At 45.3% G+C, this 14,536-nt stretch overlaps 1 protein-coding gene across 2 annotated transcripts in view; it reads left to right on the top strand.

The window, feature by feature from the left end:
- The window catches only part of SPPL3 (signal peptide peptidase like 3), a 57,699-nt gene extending 46,828 nt beyond the window's left edge, over positions 1–10,871 (top strand). For both annotated transcript variants that reach the window (XM_063173299.1, XM_063173300.1), the window contains exons 7-11: positions 4,989–5,095; positions 6,044–6,207; positions 7,512–7,711; positions 8,743–8,852; positions 9,571–10,871. In XM_063173299.1, the coding sequence (XP_063029369.1) occupies positions 4,989–5,095; positions 6,044–6,207; positions 7,512–7,711; positions 8,743–8,852; positions 9,571–9,642 (653 nt within the window). In that variant the 3' untranslated portion in view covers positions 9,643–10,871. The remainder of the gene's footprint in view (positions 1–4,988; positions 5,096–6,043; positions 6,208–7,511; positions 7,712–8,742; positions 8,853–9,570) is intronic.
- Positions 10,872–14,536: the final 3,665 nt, after the last annotated feature.

A 14,536-nucleotide genomic window follows, 5' to 3' on the forward strand; every position in this document is an offset into this window, starting at 1 on the left:
GGATGTGTGGAGACAGTGGTTGGTTGTGATTCATAGCTTGACTCTAAAAATCTGGTTAATTTTTGGTGTGCATCTTGTTGTTTATTGGTTCTGATGCTGAAATAATTTGTTGTGAGGCAGCTCTCAGTGGCTGGCTGGCTTTGATCTCTGCAGTGCTGGCCTTGTGTGGTGAGATGGGCGAAACTGGCAGTCAGCCAGCTGGCTTGAGGGTGTGATTTATTGGGTTTTTTCATGGTGATTGACCTGAATTCACAGCTTACTGTTCCAAAAAGGAGCCTTCATCCTTCCCTCCTGCCTTCCAGATCTCTTGTGCTGTCTCTGGCACTTAGTTAATCACATGGTAAACTGATCCAGCTCACTAGAATGGCAGCATACTTGGGTTTTACCAGCCTATTTTTTTGCTGCTGCAGTGAGATGAATTGAATTATTTTGTAGTCAGGTATGTGCTAAATTTGGCAGAAGGTGAAGTGGCAGCATGATGGGATCTGAGGGGATGGAGTGGGTGTAATAGCAAAGGCTTGAAGGAGTAGCCAGGAGCAGGACCTCTGCTTCTCAGCAGTGTCAGGCAGCTAAATGGGCTTAGGACATGGTGTGCTTGCTTCAGGAAAAATTGCTGCAACAACATTACCTGCCCTTGAAATAGTTTTTTACAATAGAAAACATTCATCCCATCAGCTTCCAGCTCCTCTTAAATGAGGTAGCAGCAGCAGCACGTCCTTAGCACTGAAACCTCTGTGGCACCATCATTCTTTCTTTTATATGTGGGCACTGTGCTTCATTCATGGTTTGAACTGCTTTAAAAGTCCCACCTGTTGTATGGAAGGGAAATACCTTTTAAAATACCAGATGGTAAATGAAAAAATGCAGACAAAGTCTATTTGTGATAAGCAGAGTAGCTCACCATGAAATTAGGGGTGACACTTGATCTGCAGTAGCTGCAAAGCTAAAAGGAATGTCAAGTGTGGATTTTGGCAGAATCTGAAGAGTTGTCTACACCGAGGTATCAACAGAAGCATTTAGTTAAAAATAGGTTTTTTTGTGAGTGCTTCAGTCTGACATGGTGGACCTTGCAGTAATTCATCTACAGAGCTCTGAGCTGCTGTGCAGAGTGGTGTCTGACTTCTCTTGGAGGCTTTTTATGATTTACTGAATTGCGTTGCGCTGTCTCACTTTGAATTACTTTATGTAGTTTATTAAGGGAACTTGAACTATATAGGTGATCCTCCTGTCATTTGTTCCAATCCAATTAAATCAGTGTTTGCCAGTGACACCAAACAGGGAATAGCTTTTATTGGCCTTTGTCAGGGAAACAGACTGGAGCATTAGACTCATCCTGTGCTGCTGTATGTGGGATCCCATCATCTCTGCCTTCTGTGGGACTGAGCCCTGGAGATGCCGGGGACTCGAGCCCGGAGGGCAGCGCCGGGGCAGGAACGGGCCGGGGCAGGAACGGGCCGGGGCAGCCGTGCCGGGGCAGCAGGGCCGGGGCAGGAACGGGCCGGGGCAGGAACGGGCCGGGGCAGCCGTGCCGGGGCAGGAACGGGCCGGGGCAGGAACGGGCCGGGGCAGGAACGGGCCGGGGCAGCCGGGCCGGGGCAGCAGGGCCGGGGCAGGAAGGGGCCGGGGCAGCCGTGCCGGGGCAGCAGGGCCGGGGCAGGAACGGGCCGGGGCAGGAACGGGCCGGGGCAGCCGTGCCGGGGCAGGAACGGGCCGGGGCAGCCGTGCCGGGGCAGCAGGGCCGGGACAGCCGCCCTCACTCGCGTGTCCGGGCCGAGCGCTCCTGCTCCTGTCCCTGCGGCAGCGCTGCAGCTCTGCCTGTGCCCGGCCCGTGCATCCCCTGTTCCCCGTTCGGCCGTCGGCAGAAAATGAACCGGGGGCTGTGAACGCGCCGCTCGTGGCCCGGGCGGGGCTGCGGGAGGAGCTGCAGGAACGGGGCGGGTGCTCCCGGTGAACCCTGGCTGTTCGCTCGGGGCTGTGCGTTGGTTCTGTCGCTGTGAAGGAGCTCTGCAGCTCCAGAGCTGAGGAGAACACGGGAAATACTTCTTGGTAATTGCCAGTCCTTACGAAATGGAGGTGTGGTGGTTCTTGCTGGAGCAGCCTTCAGTACCCAAATCCTACCCTGTCCCTGCCCTCACAGCCCTTGGCTGTGGTTCTAAAGGCAGGGACGTGTTCCAGGGCAGAGTGAGCCTCTGCTGGCTCCGGGGGGTTGTTCTGGCATGTTGATGATGACCTTTATAGGTATTGAAATGCTCATTTCTCAGAGCAGATTGTTGGATGACAGAATCACCAAGGATGGTCACTGTTCCCTGGTAAAGCCTGGTTAAAATGAAAGCTTTCCTAAATAGTGGACAGAGCTGGAGATGTACAACAGGAATGCTGTAGATGTGTGGAGTATCTGTAGCTACAGAGTGAATGCCATGGTCACAGATTCCCCAGGAGCTGCCGCACCAATTGGGCTGTGTTCTTACTCCCTTCTCTTAGAATGCACTTCCATCAGATCAGAGCTTCACCTGGTGGCCTGAGGGGGAACTTAAAGCCTCCCCAGCTTACACAGTGCTTTGTAAACCAGACTCTGCACCAGCAGCATCTTGGAGCTTTCACCTGCTCTGGATGCAGGAGAGCTGGAAAGCTGCCAGAGAGTCTAATCACATATGCAAGAATATTCTTAATCCTCAGAATATCCCTGTTCCATAAGGTATGTGTTTGCAGGGACTCTGGAGTTAATTTGTTCTGTTAATTGATAGTTAACTCCTCCAGTGCTTTCTTATTCAGCCTTGTTAACCCATTGCCCAGCACTTCCAAATCAGAGTTGCTGGTTGTGTGGCTGCTCTACCTCTTTTCCTGTCTTTATCTCATCTTTTGGCTATTTTTTAATGATTTGAAGTATATTTCAGTGAAGATCTGCCTTATATAATTTGTCAACACTATGCATGAGCTTGGATAGGGAAGCTGCCTTCCATTTAGAGGAGTCCATTGCCTGCACTTTGGCCCATATTACTTGTACTTGCTCTTGGGCATTCCTGCTTGTTTTTTAAATTTACCAGTGTTTCTTAAAGCGTTTACAGAACTGTGTAATTATTAGCATGTGTGTTTCACTGTCAGCTGAAGGATTTTTTCCATCTTCTTTTCTACCCAGTATTTGCTTAGTTTGATGCCTTGTGCATGTGGCTGTGTTCATTTCAGTGGGAGAGAAATGCAGTGTGTGAACAACAGATAAAACTCATACTGGTTACAGTATTTCCAGTTCTCATTAATTATAACCTGGAAATCCTCTCCTAAATACAGGCTTGCTTGAGCTATTATTAACACTGACTTTAGAGAAACCTCTTTGATGTAAAACAGTCTGTTCCCTTGTATTTGCTCTTCTGCTGAGGCAGTCTGTAACTCAGGGCTATACTGAATTACTGAATGCAATTCTTTTCCCTGCTGCCTTGCTGTGTCAAATTTTTTACACCTCAGTAATTTGCTCACATTTTGTAGCTAGTTACAGTTGTGCAGCGTGACTCAGAGTACATTTTATATCAGTGACCCCACTGCTTTGTCAGAACTTGCTGCTGTGACTCTTGGGGTTGTGCTGAGGTTGCCAGTTCTCAGGAGATAGGGTGGGCTTGGCAGGATTGCTGGGGTGCAGCCCCTGGGCACTGCAGGCAGCCAGGCTGGCAGGAGCCCAGGGCAGGTTTATCCCATGAATGTATGGATGTGTGTCCCCAGTGAGTGGATGGAGGATCTCCCCAACTTCCAGGTGAAACAAAGTGCTTGGTGGCTCCACAGCCCCACAATCACAGCCTGAGAATGCAGAAGTTAATTTGTCCATTTTGGCTGAGTCCAGCTGTCACACTGGTGGGCATGTGCATAATGAATTGGCTTCCCCTGCAGTTCCAGTTGGCAAAAATGGGATTGTAACTTCTTAAAAATTCCATGTCATGTTAGACAAAGACATGTTGTTGACAAATGTCTGTGTGATTGACTGTAATCTGATCCCAGCAGGGCTCCATTATTCCTCACAAATAGACTGATATCATAGATGAAAGCTGATTTGCTTTTTAAGATTTTTTAGCATTTGTTTTATTGTAAGTATTTCTTTGGGGATTTACTTGTAACCAGCAGAAATACATTCACTTGTCAGTTGAGTATCCTTGGTAGATGAGGCTGGGCTCAAAGAAGCAGGCAATGACACAAATGTGAGAACTGGGTTTTTGTTTGAAATCTTACCTTCCTACCCTGACAAAATTCCCCTTGGTACAGAGTAAAAATCTGAGCTGTATCTTGTTGTTTGGCTTGTTGATCTGGCTGAAAACTCACCCTTAGGAGGGATTAGGAAAAAACTTACCCATATTTTTTCCCCTAAGCTTTCACACACATTTTGGTTATTGGGAAATCCTAGATATCTCAATGATGGTGTTTCATGGTATTCAGGCAGTCTTGCACAGTCTTGCCCAAGCAGAAGTTTGCTTTGAGTGGGTTTTTGTCAGACCAAGTTTTAACAAGTCATGTAACCGTGCCCTTTCTGAATTAAGAATCAAGGCTCTTGTTTATTTTATGCATTTCTTTAAAAAACCAATAGAGGAAAAGTAGAGGTTTGTGTTTGGGGCACAGAGAATTCAAAGTTGTTTGGTTGCCTCTGTTTTAAAGTGGGTAGTCAGGGTTGTACAGGGCAGATGGAGTCTCTAGGACAGAGGACATGGGAACATTTCTTTGTGCTGGGTGGTGGAAGTTGAGTGGAACAGGGGGTTGTGCCTGGGGAGGGATCTCTGCTTCCAAGGGGACGTGTGTGCAGTTGGCTACTGAATGTATTTGAGTTTGTTTGACCCTGGTGAGAAGAATGTCACTGTCTGGAAATGGCAGACAGTCATCTAGTGCATGCAGAGCTGCACAGGGGCAAACAGAGGCTTCTTTGGGATCCTGGGGGGAAGATACTGCTTTGGGATTGGTGTTTTTCTGTTTGTTCTGCTGTTTTTAATGAACTATTGATGTTTTGCATTTTGCAGCTCTGGCCATGGGCCTGTGTGTTGCAATGATTGCCTTTGTCCGGCTGCCTAGCCTGAAGGTTTCCTGCTTGCTGCTCTCTGGGTTATTAATTTATGATGTCTTTTGGGTAAGTGTTTGGTTTTGCTAAAATTGTTTTTATGCTTTGGATTTGTAATTGGCCTTGGGCCTGCTTTACATGAATTCTACTCGTTTGAAGTTGAGGAAGTTTGGCAAAGACACAAGATTGGCTCCACCACTCCATTCTGAGATGCTGAGTTGTACAACAGAATACAGAATTATTTCCTTGCTCATTATTTGAAATAAAGCATAAATAAGATTAGAATATTTTGACTTCTGCATATTATTAAAAAAAACCCCAGAATTTGGACCTCAGATTTTGACAGCTGGCTGAGGATGAGAACAAGCACTTCCCACACACACAGAGCTGTGCCCACACTGGCACAGGGGACACGTGCTGACCTCTGATTAGCAGTGCAATCTGCAGAACAAGAATGCCAAATTACTTACAGCCAGACAGGTTGGCATAAAAATCTTAGTGCACTTCTGCAGGAAACCTGTCAGGATGTGTTCTGTGATAGCAAGAAGGGTTTGTTTTACCTTTGCATAACGCCAAGCACTGATCAGGGCAAGCACTGACAGCCAGAGACTCCAGTGGGATGGGCTGTAGCATAAAAGCCTGCTGGAGACAAGGGCTGCCTCATTCCATTTATGAGTGAGCACCATGCTCACCTCTTCTCTGTTCTGCAGATTCCTTCCATTTTCATGATGCTGTTATCTGCATTTGTCATCCCACACTATCTGCTTGTTGTCCAGACAGATTCTTTGCCAAAGGATCTCAGGATATTAATCAGTATTTTGATATCAAAAAGTATATTCCAGTTACTTTTGAGGACTAATAGTGTAAAAAGCTCTGTCTGAATTTTTGAAATCCATTTTACCTTTTATCATCATAAGGAAAATAGCCTTTCTTTTCTTGAGTAGCAAAGCAAAAATACATTCAGCTTGAGTTGCCGTGCAATTGCAGTTTGTAACTTCTGATTACCTCGCTCTGTAGGTCTTTTTTTCTGCCTACATCTTTAACAGCAATGTTATGGTGAAAGTGGCCACACAACCAGCTGACAACCCCCTGGATGTGTTATCCCGGAAACTTCACCTGGGACCAAACGTGGGCAGGGATGTTCCCCGTCTGTCACTGCCTGGCAAACTTGTATTCCCAAGGTAAAAGCTTCTGCTGCTGTACTACATGAGAAATGTTTTCCCTCCACACACTTAGCAGTACTAATTCTGATGGAAAATTCCTGTTGTGTCATTCCCTCTTCATGCTGAAGAGGAATATGGTGAGCAGTGAGGACTGGACACTTTGCTGATTCATGGACCCTGTCTGGGGTAAAGGTGCCCTGTTCAGAGCAGGATGCACTTCTGGACATTTGGGAGAGTTCTGATGATTGCTAGTGTGACCTCACACTTAAAAACAAAAGAGATGAGGTTTAATATAACATCAGAACAGTCTGAATTGCTGTGGAATTGCAGATGATTGGGAAGGGGTTGGAAACTGATCTAAGCAAGGGTGGCTTACCAGGCAAGCACAGTGCAGAAGGGAGATCATTCCACGAGTCCCTGCTCCAGGGGTTCCCTGGTGGCTCACATCTGCAAGCAGACATGCCCAGGGCCTGCTGGGGCAGCAGCTCAGTGCAGCAGCAGGCAGGCAGTGAGTTTTGTTGGGGTATTACTCCATCCTTGTTTCTTTAGATGTTGGCATGCTGAAATTACAGAGATTAGAAGTTGATTGTCTGCAGCGATAAAACCAAAATTGTTCACTTTGTCAGCTTTGTGATATGAAATCACAAAGTTGACAAAGTGAACAATTTTTCATGAAAAACATCTTGAATTTAAGATAATGGTTGACTTTAGTTTTTCATCTTTTTCACAAGGCTCTTTTCTGGGGATCTGGCAAGACTAGTTTTCTGTTTTGTCTGAATGTCCCAAGTGGGTGTACTGCCTTGTTTTAGATCTGCATGCAGAGGGATGGAGATGCACTTCAGTGGTAATGAACAGTCAGATCAAAGGGCCAGCTGGTCCCTCCCATCAGCGCTGAGGAGGGAGAGGACTGAAATACTGGGCCAATGGATCTGTTTCACTGAGTGATTTAAGGGCAAAAGCAGCTTAAACACTACTGGGAGAAGGAAACTGGTTTGGAGCAATGTCATCTCTGGATACAGATTTATTTTTATTTTATATTTATTAATAACAATTTTATAATTTATTCTTCTTATTATTATTAAAATAATGTTGCAATAACATTATTAATAATATTAATGTTTTATTATATATTTATTATTGATAATTTTGTTATTATTCTATAAAACCAATTGAGGTGGTGAAGGAATCACTGATAGCCAGCAATGTGCAAGTCTGCCGGTAGAAAGCGGGGCTGTGCCAAATGAAGCTCAAAACCACAGTGGAGGAGTCCAGAGCTTGTCACCTCTTGTTTGGCCATGAACCCAATTCCAGTTCCTCTTTAGTTCCACAGGCAGCCACTTCTCCATGCTGGGGATTGGAGATATTGTGATGCCAGGGCTCCTGCTGTGCTTCGTGCTGCGTTACGATAACTACAAGAAACAAGCCAACAGCGATTCCTGCAGCGCCCCAGGACCAGGGAACATCTCGGGGCGGATGCAGAAGGTCTCTTACTTTCACTGCACACTTATTGGCTATTTTGTAGGTGAGTAATTAGTTCAATATTAAGAGCTGCCTCAGTGAGCAGATGTGGGATTATTGTAGTAGGTTTAAAAGATGATGAAAGCAAGTGTAAAGAGGCTTTGAGAGGATGCTTGGTTATGTTCTTTTTAATCCTCCTCTCTTTGCGTTTATTGGCATGGTCTAGGGAGAAAAGCCTTCTATAATCTTCAAGGGGTTTTTTTTGTAGTTGTTTTATTTTATTTAGAGGATGAAAGAGAATATCAGTGTGCTTTTGTTAGCACTTGCACTTAGCTTCATTGGCATAAAAAGTGTCGTAGCTAATACCTGAGTGATGGGAAAAATAAGGAAGTTTCCAGATTAATTATGCTGTACATAGTACACAGCAAATTTAAGCAGTTCACCTAGGCAATTCCCATATTTTTGTATTCTGATCCTGACATAGTAGTACATGGAGAAAATCATCAATAGGTACAACTGGAATGCTGCTTGTAATTTGCTGTAGCCAGCTCTTTCCTGCCTTATATAAAATAGGCTTTTCCCTCCAGTCAGGGCATGCACGTGCATATCCTGACCTCCCACGGCCCTTCTGAGGCTGAAAAGGAAAGATAATTTCCTACCAACAGCCTTCCTTCCCCCACACCTTGATTTTTTTCCCCTGCATTCCCTTCTGGCAAGTGTCCAGGAAATTCATTCCTGATGTGTACAGCCCTTCCTCTGAGCCCTGCCTGCTCAGGCTGGGGGCCACAGACCAGCAGTCTCAAGAGCAGCATTTCAGTGAAACACAATCAGCTTCCCCTTTCACCTGTTGTTGTATTTTGTCTGAATAATTCTTGACTTAGTCTGAGATTCAAAACCAGACACAGCCTAATACTAAAATAGAATAATTTTTCACTGTTTTGTTTGTTTCAACTGCATTCAGGGAAAGCAAAGCACAGAGAAGTAACTTTTCCTCACCTGTCTCAGAATGGGGGTGAAGGAAGCCTCAGTGGGTGAAATGTTGAGAACATCCACCTGCAACAAGAAGATATTTATAGTGGCTTTCTTCTCTTACAGGTTTATTAACTGCAACAGTAGCTTCTCGTATCCACCGGGCAGCCCAGCCCGCCCTGCTCTATTTGGTACCATTCACTTTATTGCCACTCCTCACCATGGCCTATTTAAAGGTAAGAGGGGAGGACACGTGGGCAGCTCTGGGCCAGCTGGCAGCAGGGGCAGTGTCCTTGCACTGGGCAGCAGCTCTCGGGGGAGGATGTGTGTCCCTGGCAGCCCTGGCCCAGCACAGTCACCACTGCTGTGGCAGGTCAGTCTTCATGTCAGAGGACTGAGCAACTGAGAGATGAGTTCCTGAAAAAGAAGATCATTCATGCACATAAAGTACAAGTAGTTCTAATCTAAATAAATCCTGAAATACTAAATTTTCTCTTAATTGAATATGTGAATTTGTCCTTGTCCTGTTGGTCATGAAATACCACATGCACAAAGTGTGAACAGCGATTGGAGAGGCAGAACCTTGCCTGCCTTGTCGCAGTCACCTGTTCTGAACAGAAATTGTAAAATTTACCTTTCCTGTTCCAGGGCTGTTGTTGAAGCACACATCTAGCACTGTGCAGAGCAGAATATAGGAAAGGGCAGGATTTTCAACCTAAGTAATTATTTCCTTCCCATCAGAAACCTATTTTGGGTATATATGCTCTAAAAGTAAGACATTCTGGCCTGACAGGGAAAGGATTTCTTTTTACTGTCTTTATTGTAATCTGTAAAACAGGTGAAGAATAGATTTGCTCTAAGATGTGTTTGCAATTCTGTGTGCATTTTAAAAAGTGAATTCTGAGCAGAGTTGAGTGTTTCTGAGGGCACTGTGTGTGCTGTTTCCCTGCCTAGGGCGATCTACGCCGCATGTGGTCTGAGCCTTTCCACTCCAAGTCCAGCAGCTCCCGTTTCCTGGAAGTATGATGGAACGGACAGGAAGTGACCTGAACTTCTGCCTTGGTCCTTTTTCACTTTAATCGTGGCTTTGTTGTCTCCTAAGCTGGACTGGCTGGTACTTGGGAAGGTACCAGCGATGGGACACGTATGAAAGGACTTTGATTAAAGGAGGGAAAGAAACAAACGCTGAAATCCCAGAGCTCCGTGTGACTCCGTATCTCCCTGCAGATGTGGAATTGGGGACCCTTTGTGCAACTGCAGCCACTTTCCTCTTTTCCTCACTCGGATGGATTAGTACCAGACTATTACCTTTGTGAGAGAGGAAGAGACAGACTTGAAACTAAAAACGGCTTGAAGTCGTTCAAAAACTTGTGAACACTAAAAACAGTTCAGCAAACTGAGGCTTCTTCAGAGAACCCCTCGTGGACATTGGGACCAGTTTCCTGCGGGACTTCGGTTTTGAAAAGAACTGAGACAGAAGGTCTTCTGTCACAATATTGGGTTTTTTTGATTTATTAAATATTTCCTGTGGTGTGAGGTTACTTATTAAATCCACAGACATTGAGTGACTTCTTGCAGTATACATATAAAATTTGTTGTAACAAGTTACATTTCCACCCAGATGTCATATTGCAGTGAAAAAGGGCACGATTTTTATACATATATATATACACACATATAGATATATATATGAATAAATAAAAAGGAAAACCTGCTAAGATCATGCTGTGTAGCAGACAGGGGCTTGCTGTAATTTTTAGCATGTAGCGCAGTTACTCTGGCTTTATGTATATGGATCTACAATGAGCTGCTGTTTTCCCCCCTCCTACAACTGAACCTGCAGTTTAAAACCAAGTGTAGTATTTGTACTGGTTGTACCATGGACTTTAGGGGATATTTGATTTGATCAATGTAGCAAACTAGGGAAGAAACAAGTTCAAACCCAGCCCTGTGTGTCTGAGGGGGGAGGAGGTGGGGGTGTCTTTTTTCTTTTTTTTTTTTTTCTCCTTTTTTTGATATTTTTTTTACAAACAGCTCCCTTGCAGGTTTTTAGTAGTTCCTTCTTGACCAGTGCATGTATTATAGCAGCAATTGTCTTTGTGCTTTCTGATCACAGTAATGTATCACTTGTAAATACATTTTTTCTATTTTCTATTTTTTTGTATTTTTTGCATTTTGTTTCATTAGTGTGCTGTATTTTTCCATGCCCCTGCCCCTCAAAGAAAAAAAAAAGAAAAAAGAAAAACTGTCCTTTACTGTTGTGACTGGTTGGAATTTGTGTGTTGACTGCTTTCTACCTGTAGCCTGTTCAAATGTGGATTTTATTTCTTTTTTAAAACCAGCAGTTCCAGTTGTTATTTTATTGACTGAAAGGTTTCCCTGAGGTAACTAAACTTTCTTCCTTTCAAGTACTGTGCCATGTGGGCTTTGGGGAGCTCTCCTGAGAGCTCCCAGCTGTTAGGTGACAGATGCTGGGCAGTGTCAGTGGCATGGGAGGAGGAGGAGGAATGTTGGAGCCTGACTCTGAGCACTGAGGTGACTTTGGCACTGGTTTTGTTCCAGGTAAGGGAGGGGTTGGTCAAACACCTGAAGCTCTCAGCACTGTCAGGTGGTACAAGAAGAGCATATTGGACATGGCAGGAAATTCTGTCCAGCCACAGGTGTGCTGTGTCATTAATGAACCCCTTCCTCTGTTCTCAGGCAGGTCTGGCACGGGTGGCACAGGGCCTGATGCCTCTGAGCTGGCTGGGATGCACCTCCAGGACAGCTGGAATGGCCCAGGATAAACAGTAAGGCACAGCTCAGCCTTTGCTGGGGGATGGGGGTGCTGAGATTTAGCAAATGTGGGTGGGTGTGGCAGGGGGGACTTGGAACTTCATCTCTCTCTCACACACACCCCCTGAGTTCTTTTCTTTCCCTTAGCTGAAAGCATTCCCTCTACCATGTGCCTGCAGTGCTCATCCTCAGGTAACTGTAAACTGTAACTATTTCACTTTTTAATGAAATTATTAGTTCTTCATTGAGAACCTGCTTTTTCTGTTTGTCCCAGAATTGCTTGAGACAGTAGAAAGGCACCAGTTTTGAGCTATACTTCAAACATGAGGTGTATAAAATATTGAGGTGGGTATTCAAATAAAAAAAGGCTTTTTTGGTGGCTTTTGTTTTGCTGAGAAGTTCCAAGCAGTGAAATAACAAATTCTGATTCACTTTTCTGCAGCTTTACCTGCCCAGCCTTTGCACCTACCTGACAATTGTGCACAGCTCAGGTGCCATCAGCTTCACAGCAGTATTTCAATTTGGAATTATTTCTTTGGAATTAAAATACAAGGTCTTTCTCTGTTTTGTAGCAGCATTTTAGGCTATGCCTGAGAAGCATTCTGGAGAAAGTTCTAGAAGTGCTAATAAATACTTAATGAGAATTAATTTAGCTTTCCCAAAAAAGCCTGGTCTTTCTTGTTAAGCTGTCTTGCCTTCCTGCACTCTGTGCCCCTCTCCTGCACCAGGAGTGAGCCCTTACTGAGCCCTCAGGGCCCTGTGACCCCTCTCTGCCCCTCAGGTTGTGCTGAGCCCCATCCAGGTGAGCACCCACTGCACTGGAAGGGTTTGCTGCCCCTTCAGACAACGGGAAAAGGATTTTGGTACTTGGCAGAGGTTCACTGAAGTTTAACTGTACTAAGAAGAAGTGCTTTCCCAGAGCTGTAAGTTAAAGCTGCAAAGCTTGTCCCTCAGCTCAAACCATTCAGGGGGTTAGAAATGGATCCTACCTGGCTGCTCAGCTGAGGGCCCTCCCTGCACAGATGGACCTTTAGGCTTTGTCTTTCCAGGCTGATGTTGCTCCACTGCTTGAGGATCAAACTGCACAGGGGGCTTTGGGTCCTCTGGATTTTGGGAGGCTGTGCAGGACCTGGGTTCCTGTCCCCTTGGGTCTGGTACAGTTGCTGATGCCTTCTTTGTTGAACTCCTTAATAAACTAGACACAAATCTTGCAGTGAGATCTCACTGCCTGCCCCTTCTTCTGGGAAGTTGTCAAATAGAATTACTTTATTAATTGACTAATAGAAACCTTCTTGCAAGAGGTAAAACGCTGGCAAAAAAGAGATAGACCAGGGCGTGGTTACAGTTGTCAGGCCATGGACCAGAGCTGTAGTGTACAAATCTGCTGACAGGTCTGGTCCTCTGCTGCATCTTTGAGAACAGGCAGCTCAGAATTGGTACTGTTTGTATGCTGGTATTTCCCTAAGGTCAGACTTCACCTTACAAACATGATGAGTTCCAAAATGTGAATTTGGAATTAGTTTTTTCATTCAAGTTTCAGCACTGTCACATTTTTTTTTTATCACTATTCCACATTTTCATTCTATTATTCTTCCAGGCACTTTGCTTTTTTACTTCAGGATGTCGTTCAAATATACTATTTTCCATCTTTTTCCAAATTCCAACATAACCTGAATGTGTGGCTGTTGCCAGGTCTGTGTTGATAGTGAGGGCTCTCAGGTGAAACAAAGATCTAATTTAAAATCAGAATAAATTTGGGGTTTTTTTCAGAACAGCTCATCTCCTTTTAGTCTGTAGGGAGCTCATGAGGAAGAGTCTGAGCTACATGGTATAAAAGCTGTCAGGTCTAGGGTGTGGCAGGAAGTAACTCCTGGTTACTGTAGCTGTGTTTTCTAAGAAAGGATTCTGGTTCAGGCTCCACCTGCCTCGTGCCTGCTAAGCAGTTTCATGTACTCTTAGAGCATTGTGGGGCAAAACCACAAAGTCCTTGACAGCTGTCGCTTTTGTTCTTGAAAAGTGACTTATGTATGTTTCTAATTTATGTATAACCTGATTTTCCCATCTCTGTGCCCCAGCTTTGCAATGTTGGCTGAGTTGTCACTTAAATGTTGTGGCTTCACATGTGAACAGACCCTTTTCTCCAAGGAGAGCCTGGTCCTGCCCACACCTGGGTTTGTCTGGGGGTGGCTTGCTAAGAGCTGCTGATTTAATGCTGCCAAACTCGTTTGTGTTTTGCTCTTTCAGCAGTTCCTCTGCAACAGCCCTGAGGAGCAGAGCAGACACACTCATCACACAAAGTTCTCTCAGCCAGCAGCAGTGAGGAGTAAGCCTGAAGTGTTCTGCTCTGAGCAGAGCCATTGCTTTGCTCTGGAAGTTCCTTTGTGTGTAACCCTGTTTGCTGTTTTACCCCCAGAGCAGTGCAGGGTCACAGGGCACTGAGCTCTCTCGCTGAACCTGTGGCAGCAGGGAAAAACTTTCAGAATGCTTTTGTTTTAAAGCTTTTCCTTTTTTTTTTTTTTTTTTTTTTTTTTTTTTGCTCAAGGTTCTCTCTCCTCTGTCAGCTGAGGGTCACAGCCAGCACGGTGGGTAACAGGGATGGTTTCATGCTGCAGCAAATTAGAGCTGGTAATGAGGGAGGCTGAGGGTGAAGAGGGGCAGTCAGCAAGCACTGACAGCACAGCAGGTCTGAGAGAAGCACCTGGGCTGGCAGAGTGTGACTGTGCTGGCTCACTGGGGATTCAGCTGGAGCACAGCATAACAGGAACTCTGCACTGCTGAAGTCCTCACATCCCTGCAGCTCCTGGTCTACCTGAGTGGCTGCAATAAGTTAGTGTAAAATAGTATCCCACATCTTCAGGTCCCACCACTGAAGTGAGCCTGCAGGAATCAAAGAGGTGATACAGGCTGAAATCAAGCTTCATCCAGAGAAGCCCTCCATAATTTACAGCACATTCAAGATGATTGGAATGATTTTCCAGTAGGAATGCTCCTGTTGAATGCACTACCTGGCAAGTTCTGTCAATCCTTATGCACAGTAGAACAAGGAGAAGCTGAGCACTTGAGGCCCTTGCCCCAACACGCTGTTGCCCTCCAGCGCCCTGCCCAGGGATGAGTGACATCACTGAGAACTGGTCTCACTGCTGCA

This window comes from Melospiza melodia, chromosome 20, assembly GCF_035770615.1.
Source record: "Melospiza melodia melodia isolate bMelMel2 chromosome 20, bMelMel2.pri, whole genome shotgun sequence".
NCBI lineage: Eukaryota > Metazoa > Chordata > Aves > Passeriformes > Passerellidae > Melospiza > Melospiza melodia.